Here is a 14,886-nt window from a genome sequence, read left to right as displayed (position 1 = left end):
TGTATGTATGTATGTATGTATGTATGTATGTATGTATGTATGTATGTATGTATGTATGTCTAGGGACAATTTTTATGGATATGGGAGGGAACTGGAGAGCCTGGAGGAAACCCACGCAGACCCAGGGAGAACATACAAACTCCTTGCAGATGTTGACCTGGCTGGGATTCGAACCGGGGACCCAGCGCTGCAAGGCGAGGGCGTTAACCACTACGCCACCGTGCTGACCATATAATATATTGACGCCATGTATTGTTCCTCATTGAAAATGCTGTGATAGCCGGGACTATGGGCAAATAAAGTGGGTGGGATTTATTTATAGTAGCATTGCTTATTTTAAAATGATTGGGGGGGGGGGGGGGGGGGGGAGGGGAATTTAAGAAATCGTGTAGGTTTTTTCCTCTTGTTTTCAGCAATTCCTTTCTTTCTATGCCTTTTATAGGGAAAAACAAGATGCGTATCGCCCACAGGAAAAACCCACCACAAGGTATAGATCATTCAGGTGTGAAAAGCAGTGAAAGTTATGGCCAAATGAATGGGAGGAGCACTGACAGGTGAAAATGGCTGTTGGCGGGATGCAATGGCCTGTGGACTGAAGTAGTTAAAATAAATCCTAAGGAAATATAATGCAAGTTCTCCTGTCCTTCAAAAACTGGCAAAGCAGTTGGTAGTATGCCTGAGGGAATATTCATTAATACATCTTCAGGGGCAGCAGCCAGCTGTTCACCTCCTCAGTCTTCATATAGTTATGCAAGAGGACACTCTGCACCTAGGTTCTCATAGTGCCTGGAAGCTCCCACCTTTTACTCCGTAGCACCCATCCATAACTGAGAACACTGCTGTCCAACTTCATGGGCAGGGGGCGTGGCTAGTGCTAGATTTGTTAGCAGGAAGGGGCAGAGAATCAATGTCCTGACATCGGTGGGTGGAGCTAAGAGCAAACAAGAGGTGGGCCTTCCAGAAGAGGGGAACCGACACAGAAAAAAAAATAGTTTGAGTAAGCGAGTGCGGCCCACCAGTTGGACAGCATTGGCTTAGGGGGTTCTTGTGGCAAATCAGAATAAACCCTGCCCCCATTATCTGCCCTATGCTCCAGTACCTTGTCTATCCTCAGCTCCATGAAGTCCAGGAGCTTCTGAATGGCTTCCATGTCTGGTTCATTATTGTTTGCAGACATTTCTTGGCTGATCGGAGGGACCAGGACGTCCAGGCAGGAGAAAGGAATGCTGCTCAACAAGTTCACCGTATTGCTAGAGAAATACAAAAACAACAAATCACACGTGGGTTAGTGGTCAGGACCTCCCACAGAAAAGCACTTCTAGGGCTTGATCTCACTATGAGTGTTTGCAGATTTTCTTTTAAAGTGAATGGGAACCGCAAGAAAGCAAATACTTACCTAAGGAGAGGGAAGGCTCTGGGTGGTATAGAGCCTTCAGTCTCCTCTCTCAGTGCTCTCTATCCTGTGCTGGCTCCACCCCGTTTCAATCCCCCACCTAAAGGGTATTTGGAAGTCTTCGGGAGCCGTGTCCTCCTGAAGACGTCCGGCTCCATACTGCACAGGTGTGAGCGTGCAAGAGAGCGTGCATGCGCAGGTGCAGTACAGGGCCGCCCTTCTTCAGGAGCAGTCGGGCTCCCTGAAGACTTCTGAAGCCTCCTTCAGCCGGATAAAGCAGTATTTGACTAAATTAGTCAGATACTGCTACCAGGCGAGTCAGCACTGGAACGAGGGGACCAGGAGAGGAGCCGGAAGGCTCTATAAGATCCAGAGCCTTCCCTCTCCTTGGGTATCTCTTTTTTAAATGCGGTTCCCATTCACTTTAAGCGCTGGCAAATTTTGGAAATTGCTCTAAAAGCATTTGTGCAATGATTTCCTGTGGGAGTGTTCTCACATGAGCGCTCCGCTATCTATTGCATCGCAAATTCACTACCTGTACCATTTTCTGAGCCTTTGCGATCTCTTCATACTTCCTATTGAAGAGCAAATCGCTTTGAACAGCGATTTCCCGAGTGCGATTATGAATACATTGTATTTATTCATTTCCGGGTAGAAGAGTTCACTTCCTGACATCAGGAAGTAAAAAAAAAAAAAAACCCCGCACCACATAAGCGCTTGTAAAAGCGCAAATTGCACGGAAAAGCTCTTCAAAGATCACAGTATAAATCTCTCAGCGCTGGCTATTTATAATGTGAACAAGGCCAGTGTGTCTGAGCCCTGATTCACATTGCGTTCCGTTCGCATGGTGGTCCGTGTTTGCCGCAATTTTTCTTTCCGATTCCCGGCGATTACATGCACACTTTTTGAAAAGTGCTTTTCTAAGCGTTTTTTTGCAGAGCGATTGCGTTTTTACACTTCATGAAGTGAACTCGGAAAATAAATACAATGTATTTATTCTTAAAAATGCTCACGCAATCGCTGCACAAAGTGATTGTGAGCATTCACGTTTTTCCCTCATCTTCCATTGAGGCAAAAGTCGCCTCAAAAATGGCCCATGCTCCACTTTTCTGAGCGGATCGGAAACTAACTGCTCAGATGTGAACTCACTCAGAGAGATTCATGGTGTAAACGCTTTCAGGGCGATTTTGAAAAATTTTGCAATTTTGTGAGAGTTTTGCGTTTTTCCTATGCCTTTCAGAGGCAAAGCGACTCAAAAATGGCCCAAGCACAGCTTTTCAAAGCGCATTACAAACGAACCACTCCGATATGAACTCTCAGAGAATCATTGCACAAGTGCTTGCAGGGCGTTTTTGAAAAAAATCGCCCGCGCTTAAAATTTTACAAAAACTATAATGTGAACAAGGCCTGAAAGCGGAGAATATCCGAAAACCTGGGCGAGTTTGCCTTTTAGAAGTATGTGCTGCTAGAAGAAAGTAAGGCAGTTTGAACACAAGAGCTGGTCAAGAAGATACAAAGTCTAAGACAAAGCAAGTGTTATGCAACTTTATCCTGCTTGGAAATGTACCAAAGAATAATGTGGCATAAGCTCAAAATCTGCATCTCACTGACCACCCCTAGTCATAACCTAGACCAATACACATAGTGGCTGGCTTGTGGTCTTGCTGGGCAAATGGCTATAAAGCTTTTGAAAAGAAACATGGAAAGTGAGTAGATGTAGTGGGGGGGACACAAATCAGCGACACCACCTAAGGTGCACACCCCCTTTTTGAAAGAAAAGGGAAAAAAAAAAACACCAAATTAGGACTATGATGGAGATTATATTCAGCCTGTCTAAGGACTGTCAGTGACATGACTATGTACTCTAAAGTGCTGCAGATTTCAGTATTATATGAATAAATAATATAGGACATTACACTATGGCTATGGTAGGATTAGACTGTGAGCTCCTCTGAGGACAGTCAGTGACATGACTGTGTACTCTGTAATGTGCTGCAGAAGATGCCAGTGCTATATAAATACATAATATGGTAGGACATTGGACTATGACTATGGTAGGATTAGAGTGTGAGCTCCTCTGAGGACAGTCAGTGACATGACTATGTACTCTGTAAAGTGCTGCAAAACATGTCAGCGCTATATAAAAATTTAGATTAATCTTTCTGCTTGATTGACTGAACAAGGAGCCTTATAACTGCACTTCCACATCTGGATTGATCCGGTAACTGGCAGCATGCTGTGACTCCCCCATGTGGCCGCTGTTGGTATATCAGGATGCCCTCTGTATGCAGTAAACAATAAGCATGCTGAAAATACCAAGATTTGCCCCTAATGCACAGAACTAATCAGAAGCGTCACTTTGAAGAGAGAATGTGATTAATCACTTTATGCCACAATATCACCCTCCATAGGATTCCTTCTCCTCCAGCCAAAAGGAGGAAACATTGTTCCTTTCTAAACAAGATTTTCTGCATGGCTGTGCCAGAACAATGCTTCCTGCAGCCAGCGGGGCTGACGTCAGTGCGGGTTTTATGAGCGGAGTGTAAGTGTATCAAATCCTCCTGCTGATACAGGCTGGGGATCTGCGGCCTCAACAATACAGGCAGCCACATTCCAGAGCTTTGTGTCGGGGGGAGTGACTACATACATCAATCACTGCAGGGTGGCAGCAGTCCCTCACCAACTCCTACCCTACCCGGATGTCTTCTGCCAACGCTGGTCTGCATAGGAGTACAGAGTACCCAGAGAGCTCAGAGTGACCCAGAACCCACTACAGGGTACCCAGAGAGCGCACAGTGACCCAGAATCCACCACAGGGTACCCAGAGCACTCACAGTGACCCAGAAACCGCACAGTGACCCAGAACCCACTACAGGGTACCCAGAGACCGCACAGTGACCCAGAACCCACTACAGGGTACCCAGAGCACTCACAGTGACCCAGAACCCACTACAGGGTACCCAGAGAGCGCACAGTGACCCAGAATCCACCACAGGGTACCCAGAGCACTCACAGTGACCCAGAACCCACTACAGGGTACCCAGAGACCGCACAGTGACCCAGAACCCACTACAGGGTACCCAGAGACCGCACAGTGACCCAGAACCCACTACAGGGTACCCAGAGCACTCACAGTGACCCAGAACCCACTACAGGGTACCCAGAGAGTGCACAGTGACCCAGAACCCACCACAGGGTACCCAGAGCACTCACAGTGACCCAGAACCCACCACAGGGTACCCAGAGAGCTCACAGTGACCCAGAACCCACTACAGGGTACCCAGAGCACTCAGTGACCCAGAAACCACTACAGGGTACCTAGAACCCACTACAGGGCACCCAGAGAGCGCACAGTGACCCAGAACCCACTACAGGGTACCCAGAGAGCACACAGTGACCCAGAACCCACCACAGGGTACCCAGAGAGCACACAGTGCCCCAGAACCCACTACAGGGTACCCAGAGAGTGCACAGTGACCCAGAACCCACCACAGGGTACCCAGAGCACTCACAGTGACCCAGAACCCACCACAGGGTACCCAGAGAGCTCACAGTGACCCAGAACCCACTACAGGGTACCCAGAGCACTCAGTGACCCAGAAACCACTACAGGGTACCTAGAACCCACTACAGGGCACCCAGAGAGCGCACAGTGACCCAGAACCCACTACAGGGTACCCAGAGAGCACACAGTGACCCAGAACCCACCACAGGGTACCCAGAGAGCACACAGTGACCCAGAACCCACTACAGGGCACCCAGAGAGCGCACAGTGACCCAGAACCCACTACAGGGCAACCAGAGAGCGCACAGTGACCCAGAACCCACTACAGGGCACCCAGAGAGCGCACAGTGACCCAGAACCCACCACAGGGCACCCAGAGAGCGCACAGTGACCCAGAACCCACCACAGGGCACCCAGAGAACGCACAGTGACCCAGAACCCACTACAGGGTACCCAGAGAGCGCACAGTGACCCAGAACCCACTACAGGGTACCCAGAGAGCGCACAGTGACCCAGAACCCACTACAGGGTACCCAGAGAGCTCACGGTGACCCACTACAGGTTAACCAGACAGAATAATAATAATAATCATAATAATAATCTGTCGCCTCCATAGCTGCGCGCAATCTCCTGCTAAACCCCGCCCCAGGACTTGACGCCAATTAGCGTTACGCAGTCCTGGGGCTGCAACCTTCCCAACGCCAATTGGTGTTAAGCGGTTGGGAGGGGGTTAAACATCGGGGCAGCAACAGGGTTTTGTCGCTCGTCCTGACATCGCCGTTACCACCGCATACCTGACCGACCACCCGACATCTTGCAGCATGTCCGACCGATTGATGCAACCAGTGTATGGCTACATTCATACACTCTGGTAGGTCTGTTTAAGCTTTTAATCAAATGCTGACTAAGGGATCAGTGTGCCCAACAATCTGTTTTTTCAGGGGGATTCTGCCTGCCGACTTGCATTTTTAAAAGGCCATCAACCTCACATGCATCTTAAGCGATGATTAGAGCTATGGGAAGCTGGTGTAAATGGCAGGTGGCCAGCGTACCGTAACAATCATATGACCACATGGTGAATCATTTACTTTTCTAATTGTTCACGAATAGCCGCAGTATTAGTATTTAACGCCATTAAACACGTTTCATTACCACCAAAACATTTACCTTAATGCCTTGCCGAGACATTCATTACCGTGCAAGTCCAGAACAATCCAACAGTCAAGGATCTGGTGCAATGACAAGTCTGCATCATTTTATTATTTCTATAGCGCCAACATCTTCTACAGCGCTGTACAGAGTATACTGCCTTGTCTGACACCAACTGTCTCTCAGAGGGGCTCACAATCTAATGCCTACCATAGTCATTGGTCTATGTATGGATAGTGTAGTGTATGTACAGCATCGTAGGCCTGGACCAATTTTTAGGAGAAAGCCAATCCCCGCATTCTCAGACCCACAGGTTCTAATAATCTAGTCATACCCAGAGTCCACTTGGAAACGTTTGGTCCCAGAGCCTTTTGTCATGCTGCCCCTACGTTTTGGAACTCCTTACCTCAACAGATCAGGATAGCTCCATCCCTGGATGTGTTTAAATCCAGACTGAAAACCCACCTGTTCAGTCTGGCATTTGCAGAAAAATAACTTTTGTTGTGTGAATACTTCATCCTACCAATTACTGAATCTGAGAGAGCCCTAAGCGCTTTGAGTCCTATGGGAGAAAAGCGCTATAGAAATGGTATTGTATCTTTTCTGTATGTTTTTGGGATGTGGAAGGAAACCTGAGTGCCTGAAGGAAACCCACACAGACACCGGGAGAACATACAGACTGAACTGGGGACCCAGAACTGCAAGGAGAGAGTGAGCGCTATCCACTACGCCACCGTGCTGCCCACTGCACCATGTACACAGAGCGCTATCTACTACGCCCCCGTGCTGCCCACTGCACCATGTACACAGAGCGCTATCCACTACGCCACCGTGCTGCCCACTGTACCACGTACAAAGAGCGCTATCCACTACGCCACCGTGCTGCCCACTGCACCATGCACACAGAGCGCTATCCACTACGCCACCGTGCTGCCCACTGCACCATGTACACAGAGCGCTATCCACTACGCCACCATGCTGCCCACTGCACCATGTACACCGAGCGCTATCCACTACGCCACCGTGCTGCCCACTGCACCATGTACACAGAGCGCTATCCACTACGCCACCGTGCTGCCCACTGCACCATGTACACAGAGCGCTATCCACTACGCCACCATGCTGCCCACTGCACCATGTACACCGAGCGCTATCCACTACGCCACCGTGCTGCCCACTGCACCATGTACACAGAGCGCTATCCACTACGCCACCGTGCTGCCCACTGCACCATGTACACAGAGCGCTATCCACTACGCCACCGTGCTGCCCACTGCACCATGTACACAGAGCGCTATCCACTACGCCACCGTGCTGCCCACTGCACCATGTACACAGAGCGCTATCCACTACACCACCGTGCTGCCCACTGCACCATGTACACAGAACGCTATCCACTACACCACCGTGCTGCCCACTGCACCATGTACACAGAGCGCTATCCACTACGCCACCGTGCTGCCCACTGCACCATGTACAGAGCGCTATCCACTACGCCACCGTGCTGCCCACTGCACCATGTACAGAGCGCTATCCACTACGCCACCGTGCTGCCCACTGCACCATGTACACAGAACGCTATCCACTACGCCACCGTGCTGCCCACTGCACCATGTACAGAGCGCTATCCACTACGCCACCGTGCTGCCCACTGCACCATGCACAGAGAGCGCTATCCACTACGCCACCGTGCTGCCCACTGCACCATGTACACAGAACGCTATCCACTACGCCACCGTGCTGCCCACTGCACCATGTACACAGAACGCTACCCACTACGCCACCATGCTGCCCACTGCACCATGTACACAGAGCGCTACCCACTACGCCACCGTGCTGCCCACTGCACCATGTACAGAGCGCTATCCACTACGCCACCGTGCTGCCCACTGCACCATGTACACAGAGCGCGCTATCCACTACGCCACCGTGCTGCCCACTGCACCATGTACACAGAGCGCTATCCACTACGCCACCGTGCTGCCCACTGTACCACGTACAAAGAGCACTATCCACTACGCCACCGTGCTGCCCACTGTACCACGTACAAAGAGCACTATCCACTACGCCACCGTGCTGCCCACTGCACCATGTACACCGAGCGCTATCCACTACGCCACCGTGCTGCCCACTGTACCACGTACAAAGAGCACTATCCACTACGCCACCGTGCTGCCCACTGTACCACGTACAAAGAGCACTATCCACTACGCCACCGTGCTGCCCACTGCACCATGTACACAGAGCGATCACCGAAATGCGCTTGCAATGTGAACCTTCCCTCTCAGACTAAACCAGTTATTTCTGGCTGACAGTGTCCAGAGACAGCCATGTGACATCATTCTGAACAGAGATAGCTCTGTATTGCCTGTGAGTGTCACCAGATCACTGGGAGGAGCACTTTTCACGTGGTACATCTTGTTTTCATTTCAAGTTCATAATCTCCACACGCTGACGTAAAGACTGTTTTGGATCAGTAAAATTCAAAAGGATTTGCATAAGAGGAAACCGCTGAGGGATTTCACCGAACCAGAGCGTGACGTTCAGAGCAAAGACAGACGTCAGCCTGGGCCACTGCCAGGATGAATGACAAAGTGGCATGTATAGAAGAATGCAGCTCAGATAAACAACAAACTGAAAGGGAGCAACCTTAAAAGGGTTCTGCGGAGAGTTTAAAAAAAAAAAAAAAAAAAAAAAAAAAAACACCCACTTACCTGGGCCTTCTATCGGCCCCCTGTAGCTGTCATGTTCCGCGCCGTCCTATGATCTGCCGTTCCCTGCTGCCAGCGGGGGAAATGGATGATCGAAGGACAGTGCGAGACATGACAGCTACAGGGGGCCGATAGAAGGCCCAGGTAGGGTTTTTTTTTTTTTTTGTTTTTTGTTTTTTTTTAACACACTCCACAGAACCCCTTTAACCACTTCGCATCCAGACCTTGTTTTGTACTTATTGACCAGAGCAGTTTTGACAGTTTAGCTATGTCCCTATTTAAATCAGAAATAACTTTATCCCTACTTATGACACAGAAATGAAATATATATATTGTTTTTTTCAAGACAAACTAGGCTTTCATTGTATGCCATTTTTTCCCTCAAACTATTTTGTTTTCTATGAATTTTAATGGGAAAACAAAGAAAAAAAATAGAAAAAACATGTATTTTTCAGTTTTACCAATTCCAGTTTAAAAATAAAAAGTGCTACTGTAGATAAAAAACACACATTTTGTTTGGCAATTCTTACTGCTTATCACAAAACTTAGATTATGTTCCTGTCACAATTTATGGTGAAGATATTTGATTCTGAAATAATGCTACAGAGTGTGTTTTTCACTATGAAATGAGAAAATACAAGTATTTTTCATAGTAAAAATCAATCTCATTAGCTCAGGAAACTTATATTCCCATTCACCAATTAGTGCTGCATCAGATGGTGCCAGAAATGTGCACAGGAGCAAGCCCAATCCTGCACAGCACTGCTTCTGCTACAAGACGTATATCTACTGACCTGTGGCTTAGATGAAGTCCCAGAGGACGTATATCTACTGACCTGTGGACGAAGTGGTTAAAGAGCTAAAGGTGAAGCTACTTTTAAAAGAACGGCTTTTTACCTTTATTTATGTTAGGCATGTTTTGCCCCAGTTGAAATGCTGCCATCCCGCGGCAGAACGAGGAGGTTTTACCCCCCCAAATCCCCTGTACAAAATCCACGACTTTCTTGGTCATGGATTTTGCTGCTTATGGAGGCAGAGCTTTGAGCAGCAGCTCTGCCTCCTTACGCGTCAATCAGCCGCAGATCTCCGCCTCCCCTCTGTGAAGGAAGACTTGAGAGGGGCGGGGAGAGGCGGCGATATATATTAACTGTATGGTGCAAGAGGAACTGTAGTACCTTGCCAGTGTTAGGGGGCAGCTAGCTCTGGATCTAGGAGGCTTTGGAGGACAGGGGAGGGGGGGAAAGACTCATTAGGATCTCTTGTCCCTTCCGAGGTATGTACATAGGGGCTTTTTTTTTGTTACAGATGATTTTCGTTAAAATCACACAGGAGTTCACATGATAAAGCCAGGATTCCCACACTGCCAGGGAATTTTTTCTTTTTTAGGCCATTTTCACACCCTTAAAAAAGCGGAACTGAAGATTTTTAATTTTTTTTTTATTTTTTAAATCAAAGTTTCACTTACCTGGGGCTTCCCCAAGCCCCCAGCAGCCATCCCTTCCTGCGCCGGTCCCTCCACGAGCCTCCGTTCTCCCGCCGCCAGCTAATTTCGGTTTCACCGCTGGGCCACTTCGTGGCTCTGGCCACGCGTATCCTTTCTTCGTGTTTTAGTCTGCAATAGCTCTATTGCAGTGGGGAAAGCGTAGAAACGATACGCGTGGCAGGGCTGCGCCGGCCTCGACTTACAAGTAGAGAAATTTAGCGAAGCGGCGGCGGGAGAACGGAGGCTCAGGCAGGACCGGATGGCTGCTGGGGGCTTGCAGAAGCCCCAGGTAAGTGAAACAGTTTGATTTAAAAGCAGAACTAAAGATGGATTTAAACAATTCGTTCTGTGATAAAAAGGATCCGGTGAGCAGATCCGGTCTCTGCTTCACCGGATCCGGATGGCTCAGTACGTGGCCCGGTTCACCATAGTGAAAACAGATCTTATCAATGATTGAGCGGATCACTTTTCACTCAGCAAATACATACCCAATTTTCAGTAGTAGCCGGCGGTAGAGGCTTCCTCTTCTTCCGCTGTGACTACACAGCGCGTCATGTGACTTGTCACATGACGCGTCTTGCAGTCACCTGACGCAGAAGACGACGGAAGCCTCTACTACTGAAAATTAGGCATGTGAAAACCCTCCCTCACCCACCTACCCCGCAGCAGCTCACCTGTGCAGCTCCTCTGTTTTAGCATCAGACAGGGACCGGGATAGCAATACAGATCGCAGGATTGCAGCGAGGTGCCGGAACTGGCGTGCATCAGCCTATAGGAAAAAGTATAAAAGAAAATTACACACACACACACACTTATAAATACAAAATCTCGTTATAATAAACTCAGGTATATTAAAATACTGAGCCAGGTCCTGGACAATCTTCATTATAAAAGTCTATGGGGCAGCACGGTAGCATAGTGGTTAGCACCCTTGCAGCGCTGGGTCCCCGGTTAAAATCCCAGCCAGGTCAACATCTGCAAGGAGTTTGTATGCTCTCCCCGTGTCTGCGTGGGTTTCCTCCCACATCCTAAAAACATACAGATAAGTTAATTGGCTCACCACTAAATTGGCCCTAGACTACACTACATAATTCATGCATAGACCTATGATAATAGTAGGGATTAGATTGTGAGCTCCTATGAGGGACAGTTAGTGACAAGACATACACACATATTGTACAGCGCTGCGTAAGATGTCGGCGCTATATAAATACATAATAAATAATCAAGAAACACCTGGTATAGTAATCTGATATAATAAAACTTCTATTATAGTAAACATGTTTTTTGGGACAGTGGGCGGTGCATGCGTCACATGTCGGTGGGCAGTGCATGCGTCACATGTCGGTGTGAAACCCATAACAGCAGCTCTCTTTAGGCTGGCGCCACAAGTCCCGCCCACGGAGGTATCGGAGCCACTCACAGGAAGCAAGTGGATGCCTCTAGTCAGTAACAGCTGTAATTTTTAAGGAGCCCTGGATACTGTACCAGTAATTTGTCCAGCCTGGCTATGCAGCCCTAAGATATACTTACCTTGTAGTCCAAAGCTGCAAGTGCTTGTACTGTACCACCAATGGGAGGGCAGAGCTGGTCCTGTGCAGCAGGGAATGCACCAGGGCATGCTGGGCCAATTCTAGGACAAGTGCTTGTACTGTACCACCAATGGGAGGGCAGAGCTGCTCCTGTGCAGCAGGGAATGCACTAAGTGCTTGTACTGTGCCTCCAATGGGATGACAGAGCTGCTACTGTGCAGCTGAGAATGTACCAGGGCATGCTGGGATATTTCTAGGACAAGTGCTTGTACTGTACCACCAATGGGAGGGCAGAGCTGCTCCTGTGCAGCAGGGAATGCACCAGGGCATGCTGGGCCAATTCTAGGACACGTGCTTGTACTGTACCACCAATGGGAGGGCAGAGCTGCTCCTGTGCAGCAGGGAATGCACTAAGTGCTTGTACTGTGCCTCCAATGGGAGGACAGAGCTGCTACTGTGCAGCAGGGAATGCACCAGGGCATGCTGGGCCATTTCTAGGACAAGTGCTTGTACTGTACCTCCAATGGGAGGACAGAGCTGCTCCTGAGCAGCAGAGAATGTACCAGGTCATGCTGAGCCATTTCTAGGACAAGTGCTTGTACTGTACCTCCAATGGGAGGACAGAGCTGCTCCTGTGCAGCAGAGAATGCACTAAGTGCTTGTACTGTGCCTCCAATGGGAGGACAGAGCTGCTACTGTGCAGCTGAGAATGTACCAGGGCATGCTGGGATATTTCTAGGACAAGTGCTTGTACTGTACCACCAATGGGAGGGCAGAGCTGCTCCTGTGCAGCAGAGAATGTACCAGGGCATGCTGGGCCATTTCTAGGACAAGTGCTTGTACTGTACCTCCAATGGGAGGACAGAGCTGCTCCTGTGCAGCAGAGAATGCACCAGGGCATGCTGGGATATTTCTAGGACAAGTGCTTGTACTGTGCCTCCAATAGGAGGTCAGAGCTGCTCCTGTGCAGCAGAGAATGTACCAGGGCATGCTGGGATATTTCTAGGACAAGTGCTTGTACTGTACCTCCAATGGGAGGACAGAGCTGCCCCTGTGCAGCAGAGAATGTACCAGGGCATGCTGGGATATTTCTAGGACAAGTGCTTGTACTGTACCTCCAATGGGAGGACAGAGCTGCTCCTGTGCAGCAGGGAATGTACCAGGGCATGTTGGGCCATTTCTAGGACAAGTGCTTGTACTGTACCTCCAATTGGAGGACAGAGCTGCTCCTGTGCAGCAGAGAATGTACCAGGGCATGCTGGGATATTTCTAGGACAAGTGCTTGTACTGTACCTACAATGGGAGGACAGAGCTGCTCCTGTGCAGTAGAGAGTGTACCAGGGCATGCTGGGATATTTCTAGGACAAGTGCTTGTACTGTACCTCCAATGGGAGGACAGAGCTGCTCCTGTGCAGCAGAGAGTGTACCAGGGCATGCTGGGATATTTCTAGGACAAGTGCTTGTACTGTACCACCAATGGGAGGACAGAGCTGCTCCTGTACAGCAGAGAATGTACCAGGGCATGCTGGGCCATTTACAGGACAACTGATATAGTAGGCCACTTTCCCTGGTTCCATGGAGTTTACTATAAATAAGACTATACTGTAGGTACATTCTCCAATCAAGTCTCCTCTTGATTACTACTCTGTGGCCTACAAAAAAAAAAAAAAAAAAAAAAAAAAAAAAAAATTATATATATATATATAGACTGGCACCTCTTCAGTCCATACTGAATTCTGCTGCGTTTTACCCACCTCTCCGCCAGCTCCTCTGATACCACCCCTCTCTGTCCATTGGCCACCAAATCAATAAAAAGGATCCAATTCAAACTCCTAACACTAGAATACAACGCTCTACACAGGATATCCCCTGCATACATTTCCTCACTAATTTCCAGGTGATATCCCCAAACCTGGAACCTTAGTTTCTCCCAAGAGACCCTCTTTGAGCTTAACGGATAGGCTGTGGTAGAGCATTCCAGAGACTGAAAACCTTCAAAGAACCCTCAAGACACACTTTTTCAAACAAGCTCATAAATTTGCTATAGCTAGAATTTAAAGCTCGCTGCCTCATCTGCTAACCCCTTTCTCTACTCCCCTAGTGCCTCCAACCCTCCAGAGTGTAAGCGCATAAGGTGCAGGGACCTCCCATTAGTGTCTCCACACCACTACCCACTAGATTGTTCACAAGGGCATGGCCTTCCCCTTTTGATTCCCCATTTCTGTGCGTTTTATTAAAATGAACATCAGTATTGGTGAGGTTATTCAACACACATGCAGTCATTTAACAGCTTCTGGACTAGCAGTTTCTGGCCTTTCAAGGACCAGGCATCCCGCCGTTCAGACCAGTCTCCCTTGGCATTCGGGCCACTCTCCCGTCTGACAGCAGAGCTCTGTGAGCTGGTTAGGAGCCAATGAAATTGGCTCCTGACTGCCCCATGGAGCTCTGCTGTCATAGCGACAGCAGAGCAAGTGGGCTACAGTGTGAGGAGAGCGGCACAAATGGGGGAGCGTGCGGCAGTTTAAAGAGAATCTGTACTCTAAAATGCTTACAATAAAAAAGCATACCATTCTATTCATTATGTTCTCCTGGGCCCCTCTGTCCTGTCTGCCACTCCCTGCTGCAATCCTGGCTTGTAATTGCCAAATTAGGCAGTGTTTACAAACAAAAACCATGGCTGCTAACAGCATGCGACAGGCTCAGAGAAGCTCAGTCTGACTCATACAGAGCCTGCAGGGGGCTTGGAGAGGGTGTGTACAGCTTCTATCCTATCACAGCAGAGCACCACCATTCCTGCCTGAGCCGACAAAGGAAAGAAGATTAGATAACAGAGATAATACAGCCACTGTGCAACTAGGAAAGGCTGCAGTAAGACAGACCACATTAGAACAGGTATAGGAACTTCTAGGATAGAAGAAATAAGGCTGAAATTTTTGTTAGAGTCCTTTTAAATCTACGCCCTGGCAGGCATAACCGGTCTCAAACAGGGCATAGATTTCAATTACCAAGGTCGGCTACCCAGTGTTCTCCCCAGATTTTTCTCTGCAGCTGGTTGGCATGTCAAAGTAGCCGGGTGGGGTGCGGTGAGAGCATGCAGGGCTGGCTCTTTTCTG

General features: G+C 48.8%; 1 protein-coding gene across 1 annotated transcript in view; it reads right to left on the bottom strand.

The window, feature by feature from the left end:
• RIC8B (RIC8 guanine nucleotide exchange factor B) overlaps positions 1-14,886 on the bottom strand; it is a 62,131-nt gene that overhangs the window by 34,099 nt on the left and 13,146 nt on the right. Inside the window, 2 exon segments of the mRNA XM_068278324.1 lie at positions 1,100-1,250; positions 10,916-11,010. Coding sequence (XP_068134425.1) covers positions 1,100-1,250; positions 10,916-11,010 — 246 coding nt within the window.

Source organism: Hyperolius riggenbachi, chromosome 3 (genome assembly GCF_040937935.1).
Source record: "Hyperolius riggenbachi isolate aHypRig1 chromosome 3, aHypRig1.pri, whole genome shotgun sequence".
Classification (NCBI taxonomy): Eukaryota; Metazoa; Chordata; class Amphibia; order Anura; family Hyperoliidae; genus Hyperolius; species Hyperolius riggenbachi.
This window is presented reverse-complemented; position numbering and strand designations above follow the sequence as displayed.